The 21,014-nt window shown below is 36.9% G+C and overlaps 1 protein-coding gene across 2 annotated transcripts; it reads left to right on the top strand.

Moving 5' to 3' along the window:
- Positions 1 to 2,738: 2,738 nt before the first annotated feature.
- LOC116301396 (beta-1,4-N-acetylgalactosaminyltransferase 3) lies at positions 2,739 to 20,983 on the top strand. 2 transcript variants are annotated; one of them, XM_089039961.1, is made up of 18 exons: positions 2,739 to 3,109; positions 3,227 to 3,309; positions 8,943 to 9,054; positions 10,065 to 10,222; positions 11,017 to 11,203; positions 11,570 to 13,257; positions 13,679 to 14,029; positions 14,539 to 14,594; positions 14,792 to 14,870; positions 15,384 to 15,405; positions 15,504 to 15,617; positions 15,932 to 15,981; positions 16,387 to 16,490; positions 16,618 to 16,690; positions 16,772 to 16,846; positions 17,308 to 17,386; positions 18,089 to 18,215; positions 19,446 to 20,983. In XM_089039961.1, the coding sequence occupies exons 1-18, from the start codon at positions 2,980 to 2,982 to the stop codon at positions 19,795 to 19,797; spliced, it is 3,840 nt and encodes a 1,279-aa protein (XP_088896087.1). In that variant the 5' UTR covers positions 2,739 to 2,979; the 3' UTR covers positions 19,798 to 20,983. The 2 variants fall into 2 exon arrangements, with proteins under 2 accessions (XP_088896087.1, XP_088896088.1); XM_089039962.1 differs by lacking the exons at positions 2,739 to 3,109; positions 3,227 to 3,309 and adding an exon at positions 8,272 to 8,366.
- The last annotated feature ends 31 nt before the right edge of the window (positions 20,984 to 21,014 follow it).

The following is a 21,014-nucleotide window of genomic DNA, read 5'->3' on the forward strand; positions in this document are numbered from 1 at the left end:
TCTTCCGTGAGCCACCAGTCACTTTAATATTCCGTACGGTTTTTGAAAAACACTTGGTGGTTTACCACAACTATAGTAGTTAATAATGTCTTCATTCCGAAGTCAATATTACGCGTCTCCTTAGAGCTTGTGAACATGAAATTTAAAGGTGAAATTTGAACGTGACTAGTTGAAATCAAGTGTTTTATCGACATGGGCTAAAAATACTCGGCCAGTCTTTACAGTGAGGACACTTGAACCGTGTAGGCTTGGACTGAGCGCGTATTTTTATGTTTACAGTCTTCGATACCTCTGGTTTTGGCTTGTATCAATCAAAAATATACTAAGGCAATGTGCCGCACTGTTGGTGTTCAAAGTTGTCGGGTCGCAAAAAACAAAAAGCGCTCTCTAGATTGATCAGCTGGGTGCCTGTCATCGGTTAACTTTTAAATCATACGAACTGCAAAAGCTTTCCGACATACAAAAAAAATCCATTAAACAAATAATCTCCGACTAGTTTAATATCTGACTTCATATGTTATGGGGACTTTTAATTTTCTAGAGGCAGAACCCTTATTTCTTTAACTGCGTATTAGTGAGCATGCGCAGTAAGAAATAAGGGATCAATGGGAACAACTTGGATCTTAATTTTATCCAAATTTCAAATTAATTTAGTTTTAACTATTTGAAAAAGAGAATTTTTTTTAATGGGGTTTGCAGTTGATCGTTATTTTACTTGAATTTTTTCTTGATTCCATCGCCATTAAAAAAGATCAAATAAAGGTTAGGTCTGAATTCGCTGATGCTATCTAACAAACGGTTTAAGCGTTAGCACGATCATTCATTCAATGAAGTAAATCCAACAGCGATTGGTTTAATAGATAATTGTTAAGAGGCCACTAGGACGAACACCTACAGGTTTTCTAAAAAGATATAACTAGCTAAAAACTAGTGTGAGCTGCGTCGGTGTTTCTAATGAAACAGTAATGATGAAAAGGTAAATTATACACCGTGAAAAGATGAAAAAACTTACTGACGTTTCGGACGCTAGTCCTTCGTCGGAGTAAAAGAGAAAGAAGTGGTAGAAAGGAGTGTATATATGATAGAATAAGACAAAAGAAACCAATGAGAGCAAGGTAGGCAAGGAAACAAAAACAAACAATCAAAAGACAAAAGAAAAGGTTAGTTGAAAATAAAGCGTTCATTAATCCCGTTGGGACTAAGAGTGCCCAATAGGTGAATAAGCCGCATTTCTTTGGTCTTGCGACAATCATTGTTGCCGTTAAGCAAAGAAAGACCGAAAACAATGAAGTCAGAAAGAGAATGGTTAGCTAGATTAAAATGGCGGGAAACTGGTTTGGTGGGATCGTTATTGCGAATATCATAAAGATGATTGCAAATGCGATCACCAAGACGGCGGCCAGTCTCGCCCACATACAAAAGATTACAGCGGGTACATTTAATACAATATACAACATTAGAAGTGGTACAAACAAAATGGTCAGTGATTTTAACAGTTGATTTAGGACCGACAACAGAAGTGTGAGAGACTATGTGAGGACAAGTATAACAACGTTTACGAGAACAGCGAAAAGTACCAGGTTCTTTGTTAGAGGGAAGAACTCCCTTGACCAAGAAAGAACGGAGATTACGATCACGTTTATAGGAAAAGAGAGGGCGGTTGTTGAAAATAGCAGAAGTGCGAGTATCAGAGTCAAGCAGAGAAAAGTTGCGGTTAACAATGGGTTTAATGGAAATGTTAATAGGATGATACGTAAGAGTGAAAGGAATGCGGTCATTAGAGGGACGAGTGTGAGGAGTGAGAGCGGTGGTACGATCAATAGTAGAAACTTTACGAATGGCGCGATCAATAACATGAGCAGGATAATTACGCTTAAGGAAGAAGGAACGCATCTCAGAACATTTAACAGAAAAATCAAGATCATCACTACACAAACGACGAAGACGAAGAAATTGCGAGAACGGAATAGCGTTAAGAGTGTGCTTAGGATGAGAAGACGAGTAGAGTAAATAAGAATGAGAGTCAGTAGGTTTGTAATGGACACTAGTGCTAAGACGGTCGTCATTAACACTAAGCAAGATGTCAAGGAAAGTGACTGATGTTTCACTAACCTCCCACGTAAAGTCTAAGGCAGGGTGAAAAGAGTTAACAAAAGAGATGAAAGAATCTAAGTCATTACGCGAACAAGAAGTAGCACCAATACAATCATCAATATACCGTCCAAAAAACTCAGGTTTAGGTCCAGTATATTGTTGAAAAACAAGGTTTTCGATATAACCAACAAACAAATTGGCATAACTAGGGCCCATCTTAGTACCCATAGCAACACCGTTTATCTGCCGATAATACCGATCACCGAAAGAAAAACAATTAAGAGTAAGAACAAGTTCAGCTAAGCGTAACAAAGTGGGAGTGCTGGGCTCGAGGACAGGACGAAGATCGAAAAAATGCTACAGGTTTTCTATTCATTTATCGGCGTGGTGGTCCTTGCACCATACCACCTGTCAATAGTTCTATATATTCATTTTCCTTACATTCTCTTGGCAAAACCTCAAAGATATTCCATATATATCTCTCAGAATCGATAAAAATTTTGAATTCACAGAAAAATTATGAAGCTGTTGTTGTTGTTGTCGTAGAGTTTCCGGTATGATGCTGGCATCACTTCCGGTCTCTACATATGGCCAGACCGGATATGCCACTTCGAACTAACCGAACGTTTCAGTCGGAATTCATTTATTCCGGATTTATGCAAATGATGTTTATAAAACTTCTTGTCTTCGTGAACGTAAGTGGTCTGTGGCTTTGAGGAGTCCTTAGTAGGATTCATTCATCTAGACTCAGTCGAAATGGGATGGATAAACGACAGATGATCCATAAAATGCTCGCTTCTTGCTACATTGGTAAAGATAACTTGTTGCTTCAAGGCTCGACGACTCTTGGATTTATTGGTCGTGGAAATAAAGAGTTCTTTGTAAATGGTGGCAGTCAGGCGAATCAAACATTTAGTCCAACTCTCAGCAGTTGGACTCTTAGTATTGACATTCGTGATATTCATTGAGTGGGACGAGATATCTTATAGTAGTAGAATTAAACGACAAGTTAGCGGTAAGTAATAGTGCTCTCTCTGTGTCTTCTCAGTTGCACAGCCGTTAAATAGCTGTACTTTTACGCAAAATCTGACACTAAATACTCCGTTCTTTACCCTAATTTAAATTCCTCAAGGTTTTAGAGAGCGATTGGAGTATACACCGGACTCAGAGCTGTTAGATCTTGAACGCGAACTTGATGTTGATCGGATTTTGAAGGTAAAATTTAGTATTATTTTAATATCGACCTACGGGTCACTAGAAACAACGTGTCGTAGACAATAAACCTTTTGTAGCGCACGATTATTTTAAACCAGTAAAAACAGGGGTTTTCCAAATCTAATAAGTGGTAATAACGAGATGAAATATACAAAAGCAATAAGTATTTTTACCTCAATGGGTTATAACTTAAACGCTGAACATTAATTCCATCTCATAGAAGATTTTGTACTTATACATGCATATAAGGATTTTTGAGGTCTGCAAATGGTAGTCGGGGATTATTGCTTGTTCCTCTAAAATCTTTATTTCCAACCACGTAATTTTCAATTGAAACTTTTGATTTGAACTACGATATAGCTTGTTTAGGTAAATAGCGTGAGGTAATATGGTTATATTATGGAAATATAACCTACTATATTTTTTTTCAAATTTGAATGTAATTGTATTATTAGAAGGTGTATGCAATATATTTTTTTGCTTTTGATGAAAATAATATTTATGGTTTTAATTAAACGTGATGAAAAGCCCACTTTTTATTCGCAAGAGGAGATTTTCATGCTGAAACCCTTGAAACTATCACTTTCGAACACGTTTCCTATAAAGTATCAATATTGGATAGTTTTACTGGATCTTAATACTGTTAAATATAAAAATAAAACGATATTTAGTTTTGCAAAAATAAAGAAATATTTTCCCTTTTTATTGAAAGAATATTCGAATATTTTTTTCTGGAAATCACCAACGTCGCTTAGAAAGTTGCTAATGTCTATTTTCGAATAGTTTTTATTAATTAAAAATGACAGTTCCAGCATTTAGTGTCAATAATGTATAAATCAAGCCATTTACTTCGAAACTTGACTTTTACGATTGTTTTCAAAGTGTTTGGACTTCCACTTTTAACCCAAGCTATGGAAGTTACGCACTCTAACTGTGTTGTAAAAAAATTCTTACACTTGCGTTTTTACTAGTAAATTTCACTTTATTTATTGCTTTAAATAAAGCTTCATTTACACATAGTTAATTAACTATGATTTACACGATCTGAAAAAAGATTGTTGTTGAATAAAGTCATTTTCTTAGCTTTAATTATTGCCACAGCTAAAATTCTATCAAAATAGTGTAGTCGGTCTTTGATCATTTATTAACAACAAAATATTTAAGTCAATACTACATGTTTCCATGGTTTTCAAAAATTAGGCTCCACGTGTTGAAATGTGAAATTTTTTTATGAATAATCTTTGATGGCGACTGAGACACTTTCATGGAAAGAAAATGTGTTGCTGTGTTTATAGGTAGGCTGATTATACAAAGGAAAGGAAAATATAGTAAAATGTAGGGCATTATTATAGTAAATGATTGTAGATGATCGTAGATCATAGGAAATCATGTTCACAGGTGCATAGGAGACAGAAAAGTTTGACTTAAATAATCCCTTAAACCGATGCTTCAACTAGACGACCAGAATTTATTTTTCTTTATATAAACTTTCCTCATTTTAAACCAAGATATATCTAGCTACACTCTTTGGGCTTTACTTTTCTAGACAAATTTAAAATCGCATGTGAATTGGGTGTCTAAACTACTTTCAAACAGTTAACAATATGTATTTCTAAAATTAAGATTATTCCATGAAATATCATATCTAAGGAATGAATTTTTTTTTTTTTTTCTTTGAGAAAACAAATTAAATAACCCTAAAAATAGTTATTTTAACACGACTATACTAATGGTTGGCATGACAACGGAAGTGATCGAAAAATATAGATACTTAAAATTTTGAAAAAAAAATTCCTTCAATTTTCCTTTTGTTAAAATGTGTCGACTTTATCTATTCTCTTACTTTCTCGAGCTAAAAAAATTTCACACGTAAATGTCTTTTTGGGGGAACGAAGAAAATCTTATGTTATTCAAGAATAAGCTGGAGGCTGTACAAATAACATCTTCTAGTTTTGACAATTTTTTTTTTATGCCAGAACGTTTAAGAATGGAAGAGTGGTGTAAAATATACGCCCAAAGCGTTCTGCATCATGTCATTAAATCCATAGAGCGAGTCTTTATTGAAACAGCTGGGATTATTGTATTAATTCTGGTAGGTCTTTCTTTTAATTTGTAAGAATTATATGTGTTTTGCTGCTGTGGTTAAAAACTGGAAAATAAATTGGTAAAACAGTTTTTACGTGTGGTAGGGAAGCAGTGGGGATGAAGATTTTAAGTGGAATTATTTGTACGGTTCTCATTTTATATTTAGTTTTAATTTGATTTTATTTTGGATTCGAGTTGATGTGATGTGGTTTCATCTCCGATAAAATAAAATGAAGCAAGAAAGTAAAATATTGAATATAATATAATATAAAACAAAAATTAAATATTATTTTTTATGTGATAGATTTTTTTACTTTTTATTTTTACATTTTTTATTTCATTTTATTTAATGTCTAGTAATGTTTGTTTATCTTACTTAAACCTCTTCTTCCGACTCTCAGCGGTTCTATGTTTCCTTTATGGCTGAAATGTAACTTTTGCTATTTGTTTTCCTAACCTCCTGAAATAGCTTTTGACTTCTTTCAATTTCACTTTCTATTAGAACTCCTCATCTTTAAGTATTGTACTGTATTGCGGAAATATAATTGCGCTTTTGACTTGACTTGACCAAATACGTTTGAAAGTTAAATTAGAAGTCGACCTAGATGATACTTTATTCCTAAAAAGTTCGAATTTCATAACTGAGTTATATATTTTTTTGTCCTGTCTTGTCTCAGAACGAACTCAATATCGAGCGCTTCAACGATGCCTCGTGGTCATGATACATTTGTATACAATGCTATAGTATGGACGTTTAATCTAAAGGCAACATCGGAGTTAAAATTCTTGCGAACGTGTGATATCTTATATCTTTCCTCTTCTTCTTTGGGGGGGTTTGGGTTTTTGGGGGGGAGGGATTTAGGGGAATAGGGGGTGAGGGCGGACGGGGAGCGGGGGGAGGAGGAGGGGAGGGAGGCAGGAGGAGGAGGGTAAGGGCGGAATCGGGAGGGGGGAAGGAAGGGAGAGGGAAGGTACGGCGGAAGTAATGGGCGGTCATCTTTTTAGAGCTTGCTCCTTCCTGGTCTGCTTTCTTTCTTTCTTTCTTCTTTCTTTCTTCTCCTTCTTTCTTCTCTTCTTTCTTTCTTTCTTTCTTTCTTTCTTTCTTTCTTTCTTTCTTTCTTTCTTTCTTTCTCATTCATTCATTCTTTTTTTCTCTCTCTCTCTGTCTCAAATCTCTCTTCCGTTTGTTTTCGTTTAATTTATTTTTTCCCCAGTACTCCGTAACGACATTGCATAATTTAAGCTTAATTTATCATTATAATTTTTTCATTTCTTCAAACAGCATGTGTCGTACACAAGTTTCTTCCAAATACATTAGTAACGACCTCCAAGTTCTTTTCCCACATATAAATCAGCCACGAAAAAAAAAAATAATTCAATTCGTACTAACCATGACTTTGTAATTACCTGTTATCCAGCTGAGAGAAAGGTCCGCCTCATAGCTTAACAACTAGTGTGTTTAATTCATATACGTTTAATTCAAACATCATATATCTTCAAACAGTTGTTTGTTTTTGGTTACCGAATCAAATTTTCAGAAGACGATCTGAAATTTTCAATTCTAACCGACCTCTCCAATGAGTGTTTTATCAAGCAAGATGTTTTATTGCTTTTCATCATCGATGAATTATATTTTGTGTGCAGAGAATGGATGTTCCAGTGCTTTTTCTTTCGATTTTCTAGAGCAACACTTTCATTTATTAACATATAAAACAAATGAAAAGAAAATTAGAAAGATAGCACAGAAAGGAAGTAAAAAAATTGAATAAAAGTATATAATATAGAGATAACGATAACAGTAAAAAAATAATCATGAAAAAGTTTTCGTAAACTTTGGTGTCGTTCGTCACTGATAAGCTATCAGAATGTTTTATCCTTTTACACGCGATTTACAAATGTTCGGTCTGTCAAAACATCTGTTCTCAACCGTTAGTTATTGCCGAGTTTCATAACTGTTGACCAAGTGTGATAAAAAATTTTTTTAATATATGTAATTCTATAATACTATTGAGTGCGACAGATGTAGCTCGATTTTGACCGAATGAATAAAAATCGCTTGAGATACGGGAAAAAATATTGGCACCATTTACACTATTGACACCCTTCCATTCACGGCGCGGTCCTCCATTATAACATGTAACTTGGCAATGAACCGCAGATAGACCAATCATTGCTTGTCTTACACTCGATAGCCAGCCAATCAGAACTCTTCTAACAACAGCATTTTCTAAAGTGTATGCTCTATTATTTTGAAAATTTTTGTCTTTTCTTTTTAAATGATATTTAAAACACGAGGTTTAGTATTTCAAATACACGTTTGTTATGTTTATTTTGGACTTCTGAAAGACGATACCCGTGGGATACTCCAGAAAAAAAGCCTTTTGTCCGACGCGTTTTGTTGTCTAGTGTATGACAGAATCTAGGACAGAATAGATCTCTTTAGATCTCTTTAGCTTGGTCGTGGTGTTTCCCCATTTCAGACACTTGCCAAGAACATCATTTCTTTGTTTAATGGTTAGACATGAGAAGACACATGAATATGAATACAACTCAAACAAAGAATCTCATTCTCAAGAGAATGAAACGTGGTCTGAAATGGGTAAACATTGCGGCCGAGGCTAAGAGGACTATCTGAATTTAGAATCGTTTATATCTGAGAAGAGAGAAAACTGAAAAATTCCTCGGAAAAAAATTATTCGAAGGTCCAGGGATCGAAACACAACGTACGGACTACAATAGTCACAAATGTCGCGTTAGCTACTCGATAAAAACAGGGTTTTTACCCTAAACGACTTCTGATGGCTTGAACAAGTCCTTATTTCCCAGAAATTTTTAAATCTACTGTAATTTATGGCTGTCATTCGAGCTTATTTTTAACTTTTATCCTTTATATCTTATCTAAACTTATAAAATACACGTGAATAACGTGTTCGTCGACGCCTTGAGGAAATCTCGGTCAAGTAGCAGACAAGGTTTGTCTCATTTTTATCATTCCATTTGTAATACCTAAAGCAATGTGATAATTTTTACCAAGAAGGCTTTTCTGTTCCCTTGGCCTTCAGCTGTAAATCTGTCGACAAAAGCTTCAGTATGAATACTATTAAGTTTGAGTGTCAATTATCTTAAAGAAGGTCAAGATAGATAGTCTACTTCGTATAACAGTCTCGTCGTTTCCACGTAAATATCTATAAATATCTGTAGAAAGAAACAGGAAAAGAATGAATGCGACCAAGTCTTCTGTCTTTAATTTATTCTCATGCTAAGGGTGGACCCAGCTAGCTTGCCGTTCGTTCCGTTCGTTCCGTTTGTTCGTTCGTTCGTTTTTTTTTTGTTTTTGTTTTTGCTTTTTGTTGTTTTTTTGTTGTTTGTTTTGTTGTTTTGTTTGTTTGTTTTTTGTTTGTTTGTTTGTTTGCTTATTTGTTATCGCCTATATTTTCTTAATCTTCAACTGATTTTTTCTTAGCATCAATTTTATCTTCATGTCTTTCCGTCCCATTTATTTTCTTCTTTTTTTTCCTTTTTCTCATTTTTCCTTTTTTTCTCCTCAGAAAATTCATGACGATGTAACACTTCGGTTAATGCAAGAAGACGAGGACTGCAACAAAACAAAACAACAACAGACGACTTCTACAAATAACCGCAACAAGCATGGTAATCTCGGTAAGGATTAGAAATGACCTCGTAGAAATACCTGCTAATCCTCTCGTAATCCCATCCTTAACACAGGATTATTTCTTTAGGATCAACTAATATTTTTTTGTGGATACTCATATATATGGCTATTTCGAAAGGTGCTTATATAGCCTAAGGAGCAAAGTGATATGTGATAAATATGAGGCTTTTTCCAAGACCAAAAGACAGTATGGTTCTAAAAAAGTTTATTTTAATTAAAAATTAAAATTAAAAAAAAGCAAAACCTTGAGTAGGTATAATGTTTAGGTCACCCATCCAAATACTTACCCTCCTCACACGGCTTGACTCAGTATCTCGGAAGCCCAAGTTTTTTCCACTGGACTACGGTTCCAGGTAGATCAGCATAACAATAGCCGTGAAAACAATGCACCGAATAGACTAGACTTTTTAACATTATACTTTCAACCGATTCCGTGCGTGGCAGAGATGCAAGGGATTAGCCGATATGGTCTGGGGGCCGGCTGGTCTCTCCCCTGATGCTTCGGCTAGAACATTTTCTTGCGTAATTCGTACACCCAAGGGCAGAAGGATTTAATCGCCGTCAGGTCCGAAGTCCATACGCCGCCTCAGCTCTGCGGATGTCTCGGGGGTATGGCAAAGTGGAATCGATTTTTATTATTTTTATTTTTATTTTTATTATTTTATTTTATTATTTTTCTTAATTTTTTTTTTTTTTTTTTTTTTTTCGTTGTTTCTTTCTTTTTCATGATTTTTTGTTCTGATTTCTTTTTTCTCGTTCTTTTTCTTTTCTTTTTTGACTTGTTCCCTTTTTTTTTTTTTTTTTTTTTTTTTTTTTCTGGATTTTGTTGTTGTTGTTTGGTTTCTTTAATTTTATAGATTATTCTATAATTTTCCATTATTCTCGTGAAAAGCAGCTTTTCTCGGCTGCTCAATATATCATTGTATATTCATGCGTATCGTGGGTACAAAGATATTTTTTCCTTGTAATCATATTCATTTTCTTTTGATTTCTGCAGAAAATAACTCTAAAACATCCACCAGCACTCCCAAAGTCGAGTCTGAAAAAACAGCAACAGATTCCCCTACAAAGAATGCTAACGAAAAATCACGTGATAAAGAACACCACCCTCAATTGAACCAGATTAAATGGCAGCCTTTTCCATGGAAACCAAATGTAAGATTGACGTCATTTGATCAAAAGAAACCTTACAGTCCGTCGGAATGCAGCTCAATTTGGAGAACATAACAATAGCTTTCCAATTCTTATGAGAGTGAAATTCTTTTGTTTTATCCTCCCAATTGTGCTTCGTTGACGTCACACACAAGGGGTTCATAATTTTGCTATGTAACATTGATCTGTTAAGCCGCCATCTTTTTAGTTTACAACAAAAGAGGTTTTGGAGTTTTGTCGTATAGACCCCACATGCATTGGTGTCTTGCAAAGGTTTTGTTGGACGATCAAGGGTAGTGTAGCGGTAGTGCACTCACCTCTCACCTCTTTGGGGTCGCTGGTTTGATTCCTGGACTCAACATCACATAAATTAGTGAATCAAGGGTGGCGTAGGGGTATTGCACTCACCTCTCACCTCTGGGGTCGCGGGTTTAATTCCTGGACTCAACATCACATACATTAGTGAATCAAGGGTGGCGTAGGGGTATTGCACTCACCTCTCGCTTCTGGGGTCGCGGGCTTGATCCCTGGACCTGGCATCTCATACGAGTAGAGATTCTTAGGTCTTTCCCTTGATTCAAGAGTTTTTCTCCGGTTCTCCGGTTTTCCTCCCTTCGCAAAAATTCTGTCAGGCAGCTGGTTCACCGTCCCTGACTTTGATCATCCTAGAGGCCATTTGAGGTTATCTTGATATTTGATTCTTATGGGAATGATCACAGACGATATTTTTGGAAGATTCTATATTATTTTAACAACACAAACACTAATACCTGTGTGTTTTTTTCCTACGTCTGCAGATGCGTGGTCAGCTGAATGTACATATTTGGCAGGCGTGGTGTGGGAACACCATTCATGATTTACGCAGAAATTGGTTCTTTCCCTCGTACCCAGACCTCCATCTAACAGTCAGCAGGCTCTTCGTTCAGCACTATGAAGATGATTATGGTCAGCGGATATTTGGATTTATTCACCCCCCTCTTACAGGTAGGAAGTGCTTTGGCCCTGTAGTCTTGAGGGAAACGACAAACTAAAAAAAGGAAACAGTTCATCTTTAAAACCGTATATTTCAAAAGTTCAAACTTGAGTCGAAATAGACCTCTTCAGCTTCGTATACGAATTGCCCATTTCAGATCACGTGACATTCCCTTGAGAATTGTTCTTTTATGACGAACATGTTAAAATATTTACACATGAAAGAATCGACTCCCAAGAGTGGCATCACATGGTCTGTAATGTGCACAACAAACAACGAAGCTACAAATGTCTATTGAGTCAGTCCAGAACAATAGTTATCTATATTGTTCGCCATATTGCGATTCAGTGTATATTAAATACTGTTTTTCTTTATAGGGAAATACGTGTTTGCGTTATCTTCAGACGACACATCCGAGCTGTGGCTGAGCAAAGATGAGCTCCCAGAAAACGTAAGACTCCTAGCCTGGGTAGGCAACAGGACAAGCCTCGACGGATACCACAAAACCAGCATTGGACAGTTCACCAAATACACAAACCAGCAATCGAAAGAAGTTTTTCTAAAAAAGGGCCGAAGATACTTCATTGAGGCACTCCACAAGCAAGGAGCTAGGGAAGACCATATACTTGTAGGATGGAAAATCCCTGGATTATCAGAATTCCGACACATTTCGGGAGATTCTATTTCAATGTATATTGATGACAGATACATAACTCCTGACGTCACTAAGTATGCGCAATTCATTCCTCAAACTGTTCCTTCCCATCCACATGCGCACACTTGGGGCGTCGCTTTGAATCACGATTTGCACAAGTTTGCCTCCAACAGCGTACCCAATGAGTATCGTTCCCATCAACTCGTAGAAATGGAAGATTTTGAGAATGTTTTACCTAATTGTGAGTACCAACCAAGTTATCTTGTGAATTTTACCCTCAAGAGGTACGAAGGAGTTAAATTAATTCACGATTCTGCGGTTTATCCCGATGACTTGACGATTTTGACACACATGATCCCTTACGACCAATGCCGAGCAAGACGATTGACTGATTCCCATAGCAACAGGCTTAACGTTTTCGTCCCTGCATTAACCAATCATAGCTTGTTTCACGAAGGAAAGATAATTGTTTTCGGGCCCGACGGAAATGGTTCGGTAGTCACGACGCTTTCCGACTTAGCCGAGGATTATCCTATTGAACACGTGTTAAAAATGGACGAATCTAACGCAACTGATCAAGAGAACGTATCGTTCGGCTTAGATAATCGAGTTGACAAGAAAGATGACGCAAATAGAGTGCGGAATAACCTTGTAAGAAAGCCACAGCCAAGTCAAGTTCAGCCCGCTCATAATGAAAACAACGCAGATAACAAAGAAAGTAAGCAATTACTGAATGGGATTAGAAATCACCCCGTTCCGCTGCAACACCAGATAGTTGAACGAACAAATATTAAAACTAAAGCATCGAGGCATGAAACAATCCATGGGATGAATAAGAGAACGAGTGATATTTTGAAAGAACACTTCGAAGCAGTCAAGAATTTCTCTCTGTCACGTAAGAAAGAAGCAAAAAAATCTGCTTTGGATTCAAAGAAAGTGGTAAAACAAAGTCGGCATAAACAATATAGTGAATCAAGATTTACTAAAACAAAGGAAAAACAATTCCAAGACTCACAAAAGAGAAATAAGTCATCTCGAAATCGCACATTGGACAATAATTCAAGAAATATAAAATCCAATGTAAAAAAGAAACAAAAATTATCGGAGACAATTATTCTCTCAAGCAACAAACTGCCCGTTTTGTCTAGAAGTAAACGCGCAAATCGCGAGAAAGGCAATCAACCCAAAAACTCTGTAAATTTGCACGATATAGTAAATTTGCAACGAATAGAAAGACGTTCTTACGGAGAGGTGAGCACTGTGCAGAAACGGCGTGAAGGGAATGATGAAGAATCTCGAAGATCTAAGCAAAATGATATGTATGGATTGCAAGGGAAGTCGCGAACTAGAAGGAAGCTGTTATCTTATCCAGTTGCAACTGAGAAGAAAAATGATGACGATGATAATGCGGTATGTCTATAGTAATACATTGTCTAACATGAAGACCACCCATCCATGCATTCCTGCACTTCTATACCGTCTATCATATCATTTATTTACCCACCCATTCTTTTACTGTGATCTATCCATTTTTCCTTCTATTTAGCGATACGAACGGCCCACCCACGCATCAATCCATTCATTAGCCTATTAAACCATCAATCCATCAATCCATCCATCCATCCATCCATCTACCCATCCATCTATCCCTCTCTCCCTCTCTCCCTCCCTCCCTCCCTCCCTCCCTCCATCCATCCATCCATCCATCTATTCATTGTGCATTTATTGTGCATCACAACGGTGTGCAAAAAAGTTGTGCGATTTTACTTCCTCATCAAACGAAACGTACAATACGTCTTTAATTTTCTTTAATCGTTATTCTTTTCTCCAGGATGGTCAAGTGAGCCACGCCCAAAATACGCAAGATGCAGTTCCAAGGTTTTATTTTCGACCAATAGGAACAGTCCCCGTTAAAAATAACAGCTTACCCGACTTCATGTACGAAGACATACGTCTGACTCGACTAAACAGCGCCAGGGAATATGTACGACGAATGCAGGCTATCATCCAAATCTATCAACACAAGATGTCAGCTCGTCAGATATCCGACCAGATATACCGTAGATACGGTATCCGTTTGAGTGTACCGGAGATGACGCCCTATTTAAACTACAATCCCCTGTTGTATCACCATAACATGACAACGTGTGCGTCTGATGGGAATCTTCTCCTCAACGAGGATGTAAGTTATTGACACTTGACTTTGACTCCTTTTTTTTTTTGTCGGGCTACCTGTGATATGCAGAATGATGTGACCGAGGGAGACTGAGAGCTATCTCCTTATACAAGAACCCCATTCACTCCATTACCACACAAATATACCAAAGCGATAAAGAAAGTAACATTAACGAAAGATTTCTACGGAGAGGCCTAACTGTGCTTTAACCCCCGAGACATCCGCAGAGCTGAGGCGTCGTATAGACTTCAGACATTCAAACAGCAATTAAGGAATTCTACCCTTGAGTTTGCTAATAAAAAATGTTGATGTTCTAGCCCAGATTGTACCTACAGCTAATCCCTTGCATTATCTGCAAAGCACGTCGATTCGAAGTGAAAAATAATCTAGTTTATTTGTTGTATTGTTTTCACGGCTGTACGCTAACTTACGATAATTCTGCGAAACCGTAAATGTATTATGTCTTATGAAGCCCGGCTGCATGAAAGCTCAATAATATCTTTGTTTTTAAACAGGTTGCCAAGAGCGCTGTGTTCCGGTACATGAGAGAGCTGACAAGGAAGACATCCAAGTAAGTTCTTCCTTCCTTCCTTCCTTCCTTCCTTCCTTCCTTCCTTCCTTCCTTCCTTCCTTCCTTCCTTCCTTCCTTCCTTCCTTCCTTCCTTCCTTCCTTCCTTCCTTCGAATTCCTTCCTCTTTCCTTCTTCTTTCCTTCTTAATTCATTCATTCAATCGGCTTGTTTTCATTTTGGTTTTATTTGATTTTAAGCAAATATTCTCTTCGGGGAATACTCAACGTTGAAGAAAACCACGACGTGTTGTATGGCGACCGATATTTGATGGAACTTGTAAGTGCTCTTTATCTTCACCAACCGCTCAAATCAGACTATATCATCGCTTTTATTTGGCCATTCAACTTAGGATTTTCTGGTAGCCATATCGTATTAAGAGACAATAGGAATCTTGTACACTGGGAAATGAAATCTCTCGTTATTGAAAAGCATTGTACTTTTCCTGCCCTACAAAATTGCTGCCATAAAACTCTTTATTAGAATGGTAATCCATTAAAATTGAAAAGCTCAACAATCTTTTCATAGTAGTTAATAGAATATTTTAGCCTTTGGTGTAATTTTTTTCCATTTCATACCAAGTGTCATTTTCTTGAAAATAAGATTCTTCGTTTGAATTGTATCCATATTCATGTGTCTTCTCATGTGCAACTGTTAAACTAAGAAATAATACTCTAGGAAATGACACGTGGTCTGAAATCTATGTAAATAACATCACACCATACGAATAAGGTATATCAATTATCGTTTTAATACTCGTAAATAATAAAAACCTGTGTCCTTTCTTCGCAGGAACTTTTGGACCAAAACAGAAGTAAGTCAAAGACAAACACCAAACAAAGAGTTTACATAAAGTGCTTTTAAAAAGTTGCTCTGTAAATTATATATATGATAAAACGTTTTTTCCCCCAGAAAAGTCGGTTCGACTGTCCCAGTACATATACCAGAAAAACGGGAAAGAAAACCTGTGCCTACCACACAATTTCCAGATCAACCACCATGCTACAGTACATGTCATAGTGCCAGGTAAAATATGTACATTATAGCACGATATACTGCACTAAGAGACCTAATTAGTTTTGGTGCAATGTTTGTCCATTTCAGACCAGGTGTCATTCTCTTGAGAATACGATTCGTTGTTTGAGGTGTATCCATATTCATGTGTCTTTCATATGCAACTCACACAAAGAATCTTATTCTCAAGGGAGTGTCGCGCGGTCTGATATGAGAAAACATTATACTCCCGAGGTAAAGAGGTCTATCCAAGAGAAGATCGAGGTTTTTAATGTTGTCTTCGTGAATCCCTCAAAAAGTCTATTTTGTCGTACTTTTCTCCACAGTTAAAAACCAAGGAAGATGGGTACAGTATTTTATCAATGATATGTCCGAGGTAAGAAAAGTTTCTATACATTTGTTAAAATCTTTGTAAGGCTTGCCTTAGACCACTGTGAGTCACAAGGGTCAACTCGCGGGTTCGATTTCTGCTGCGGACACCACATTTGAATAACGTTTGTTTGATGTGTTATTCTCTCCCTTGCCTCGAGGGTTTTTCTCCAGGTTCTCTGGTTTACCTCCCTCCATAAAAATCAACATGTGAATTGAGTTGGTTTGATGTGTTGTTCTCTCCCTTGCCACGAGGGTTTTTCTCCAGGTTCTCTGGTTTTCCTCCCTAGCCGCTTGGAATAATAAAATTTAGTGGTAGTGAGTGTTGAATTTTTCCGTATACTTAAACATTAGCCTCTGCATCTTCTATCCATTCTTTAATCTTACATATTTCTGACATTTTTCCTTGCAGATTTATTTAAAGACACGTGATCCTCATCTCAACGTGATAATCGTGGACTTCAGCAGCGATGATATTGACGTACAAGAGGCATTAAGACGCAGTCCACTTGTTAGGTTAGCATAATGACTGACATCTTTGTGATATTACTCTCGGTCTTGTTTGCTCGTTCAGGGTTGATGGGGGAGGGGAGGGAGAGTGGATGCTATGGAAGCTCACGTCTTTTCTCCTTCATTGTTTTAGGTACAAAGTGATTTCATTGTCAGGTCCATTCCAAAGGGCATTTGGCATCCAGGCAGGATCTACTGCAGTCAAGGTACTCATCTAATATGGAAGGGTTTGTCGTGGTGGGACCTCTTTGTTTAGATTGATATACTTTTGTTTGATATCGTTTTAGAATCCCAACGACATCATCTTTATGTGTGATCTTCATCTTGAGTTACCCAACAACATGATTGACATCATCAGAAAGGTAACCGTCGATTGTTCCCAAGGTACCCCATGCTAGAACCAGGATGACGTCAAGGGGGTAACTTCTTAGTAGAAAGTCCAGTATATAGCGTTACATTATATTTCTTCTTTGTATAACCCTTGTCTAAAGTGGGAAGGCTGATAACCCAATCCACCCCACTGGATCCACTCTTGTAAATCCTATTTCTTTTCTTTTTGTTTTACAAATAGACAATATTTGTCCAGACCCAAAATTGCTTAAAGTGAAACTGAACCCAAATTTTTCGCATTGGTTATCAAAAGATCTTGAATTTTAAATAAACACTGTGATTTTTTTTTTTTTTTTGCAATTGGACAAAAGTCTGATTTATAGTGAATTTTTGAAAGTATTAAATTTTCACGTTCATTTTTTATGTTCTCTTGTTCGTCTGAAAACTAATCATAGGCTTCTACATTTTGACAATCCGATTTTGTTCTTGTCAGCATTGTATTGAAGGAAGAATGGCTTTTGCTCCTGTAGTGACTCGTCTACATTGTGGATTCACACCGAGTGTTCCTTACGGTGAGTCAAAGACCTCTTTACCTAATGTTTTCTCATATCACTCCTAGTGTCATTCTCTTGAGAATAACATTCTTTGTTTGAGTCGCAGCCATATTCATGTGTCTTCTCGTGTGCAACCGTTAAACAAAGAAATGATACTCTAGGGAATGACACGTGGTCTTGAGAATAAGATTCTTTGTTTGAGTTGTATCCATATTCATGTGTCTTCTCATGTGCAACTGTTAAACAAAGAAATGATACTCTAGGGAATGACACATGGTCTTGAGAATAACATTCTTTGTTTGAGTTGCATCCATATTCATGTGTCTTCTCATGTGCAACCGGTAAACAAAGAAATGATACTCTAGGGAATGACACATGGTCTGAAACTATAAACATTCCACCCAAGCAAGAAGGGGTCCATTCAAAAAATTACTATAACTTCCAATATTTATTTCATTTACCTTTTCCAGAACTTTTAGTTTTCGTCAATGAGCTTTTGCTTTCCGTAGTCATCGCACCTTCACGTGATTTCAGCCATGAAATGAGACAGAGACAACGATAGAGCCATTCTTCCCTGGGAACATGAATTCTTTCTCATGTAAATCAGATTAGACTAGATTCAATTGTTCCTGCCTCCTATCATGGCTGCCATCACGTGATGATGCAAAGTCTTTATAACAGTTTATTGAGTCATTGCTTATTTTTGTTCTATTTTTTTAGGTTTCTGGGAGCTCCAAGGATATGGTTTATTTGCTATGTACAAATCTGACTTTACACGAGTTGGTGGTATGAATTATCGGGAATTTGGGACGCGCTGGGGCGGTGAAGACTGGGAACTACTAGACAGGTATGGCAAGGATAAATTTTATCGATACCCTTAAACAACCTACTGGGCTGATCAAAGTCAGGGTAGGGCTAACTCACAGATTGAGTTGGAATTTAGTGTGGTTTTGCGGAGAGACTGAAAAAATTGGAGAGACTAGAAAAAACTCTGAGGAGCCGTGTGAGGAGGGTAAGTATTTGGATGGGTGACCTCAACATTATACCTACTCAAGGTTTTGCTTTTTTTTTTTTTTTTATTAAAATAAACTTTTTTAGAACCATACTGTCTTTTGGTTTTGGAACTAAAAAGCCTCATATTTATCACATATCACCTTTCTCCTTAGGCTATATAAGCACCTTTCGAAATAGCCATATATATGAGTATCCACAAAAAAAAAATTAGTTGATCTTAAAGAAATAATCCTGTGTTAAGGATGGGATTACGAGAGGATTAGCAGGTATTTCTACGAGGTCATTTCTAATCCTTACCGAGATTACCATGCTTGTTGCGGTTATTTGTAGAAGTCGTCTGTTGTTGTTTTGTTTTGTTGCAGTCCTCGTCTTCTTGCATTAACCGAAGTGTTACATCGTCATGAATTTTCTGAGGAGAAAAAAAGGAAAAATAAGAAAAAGGAAAAAAAAGAAGAAAATAAATGGGACGGAAAGACATAAAGATAAAATTGATGCTAAGAAAAAATCAGTTGAAGATTAAGAAAATATAGGCGATAACAAATAAGCAAACAAACAAACAAAAAACAAACAAACAAAACAAAAAAAACAACAAAAAATCGAGCTGCGTCGGTGTTTCTAATGAAACAGTAATGATGAAAAGGTAAATTATACACCGTGAAAAGATGAAAAAACTTACTGACTTTTCGGACGCTAGTCCTTCGTCGGAGTAAAAGAGGACTAGCGTCCGAAACGTCAGTAAGTTTTTTCATCTTTTCACGGTGTATAATTTACCTTTTCATCATTACTCTTTAATCAAGGGAGAGACGCACAAAATCTACTCACATATGAAGTCGAGTCCTGAAATCGAATGTGAGACCCCGAATTCGAAAGTGAGAGGCGATTGCAGTACCACTACACCACCCTTGGTTTCCCTTGACTACCGAAAGTAGTTACCAAAGTGCAAAGCTTATACCAAGAACATTTAATACCAAGCTTCTGGAAAGGCCTCGTAGAGCTTGGACACTAAAATCTTTACACCATACAAAATATTTTTAAAATAACTATTTTTTTCTTTTCTCAACAGAGTTCTCCTAAAAAACATAGAAGTGGAGCGACTACGTATTCCAAACTTCTATCACTTTTACCACTCCAAAAAAGGAATGTGGGGAAGCCCAACCACTGATACCGTGATGAGCGACATCTCGGCTTCCTATCTCGACAAGAATCAGATTATTAGTCCATATAAACCTGAATCCGTGACCATTTCAGGCAGAAGTCGCCCGTTGCCTGTAGCAAGAGCTAACCGGGAGAGACAGTTAAGGAAACAGAAGCCGAGGCCTTCGAGAGCGATACGACCTCCATCTCGGGTACGACGTGGGTACCGCCCAAGGAGACACCAAAATCCCGTAGAGGTAGAGTTAGAAAGAGAATATTGAATTGTGAGTGATCGCAACGAGCGTTAGGTCATTTTATAGTCGTCTCAAAGAAAACGTCCGGACGTACGAAATTGTCACAAACGGAAGTGTCATTCGGGATATTAAGAGGAATTTACCATGAATCGCATGTGATCCTGCGGGGAAAAGAGGAATTTCCCGTATATGCTACGTGGTCATGCAGGAAAAAGAGTAATTTCCCGTATATGTTACGTGGTCATGTGGGAAAAAGAGTATATCGAACGTGATCCTGCTGGAAAAAAGAGTAATTTCTCGTATATTGTAAGTGATCCTGCGGGATAAAGAGTAATTTCTTGTATATTGTAAGTGATCCTGCGGGATAAAGAGAAAATTCCCGTATATCATCAGCATAAAAATTCAGGATTAGCTACACATACCAATGCATGGCATAAAAGTATTCGTATCCTATCGTATGGCGTAAGAAGCGCGAAAAAAAACAAGCATTTTCCCTTTTGTAAACTTATATATATGAAAATAGCTGATAGGAATTAGTATAGGAAATCGCACGATCTCGAGTACAATTTGGAAATTAATAGTCACGAGTAATGTTTTGAAAGTTCTTGTAATTGCACGAGCCTTTAGGCGAGTACAATTAAAGAACTTTCAAAACATTACGAGTGTCTATTAATTCCAAATTGTACGAGACGATCGTGCGATTTTTTGTTTATAGTTCACTCAACAAAATTTCAGTAACAAATGCGAAGCGACGCCGTTCATCTTTGTCTATTTGGCGGCCGATTTCCAGTCCATCGTGCAACTGAAATTCATAAAAAAGATTAGTTCTTACGGCTTTAAAATTTTATTTATGCTTTTTAAGTACAAAATGATAGAAAATAATTGTTTTGACATTGTTTTGGCCGTGTTGCCATAGCGACTTAATTCGGTACTCCTACGGAGTACAATTAACGCTATAATTGTACTCCTCTCGACCAATCAGAGTCGAGTAATTTTGTTGAGTGTACTATAAGAAATGAAACAGTATCAATATACGACCCGAACGATTCATCAGAATCCCGTACATCGCGTGTCCCGCGGGAAAATGGAACATAAATAATGCAGTGGAAAAATTTATATTAGAAAATTACCCGGTATCGCATATGTTCGTCGTTAGAAAAATTATCAAGGAACATAATATATTATTATTGAATTATTAAATTATTGATTATAATGCAAAGTACCTAATTTTACAGCAATTCTTT

The sequence above is a fragment of the Actinia tenebrosa genome, unplaced genomic scaffold (assembly GCF_029948245.1).
Source record: "Actinia tenebrosa isolate PJP-AT-01 unplaced genomic scaffold, QUT_ActTen_1.0 PGA_scaffold7__59_contigs__length_16204524, whole genome shotgun sequence".
NCBI lineage: Eukaryota > Metazoa > Cnidaria > Anthozoa > Actiniaria > Actiniidae > Actinia > Actinia tenebrosa.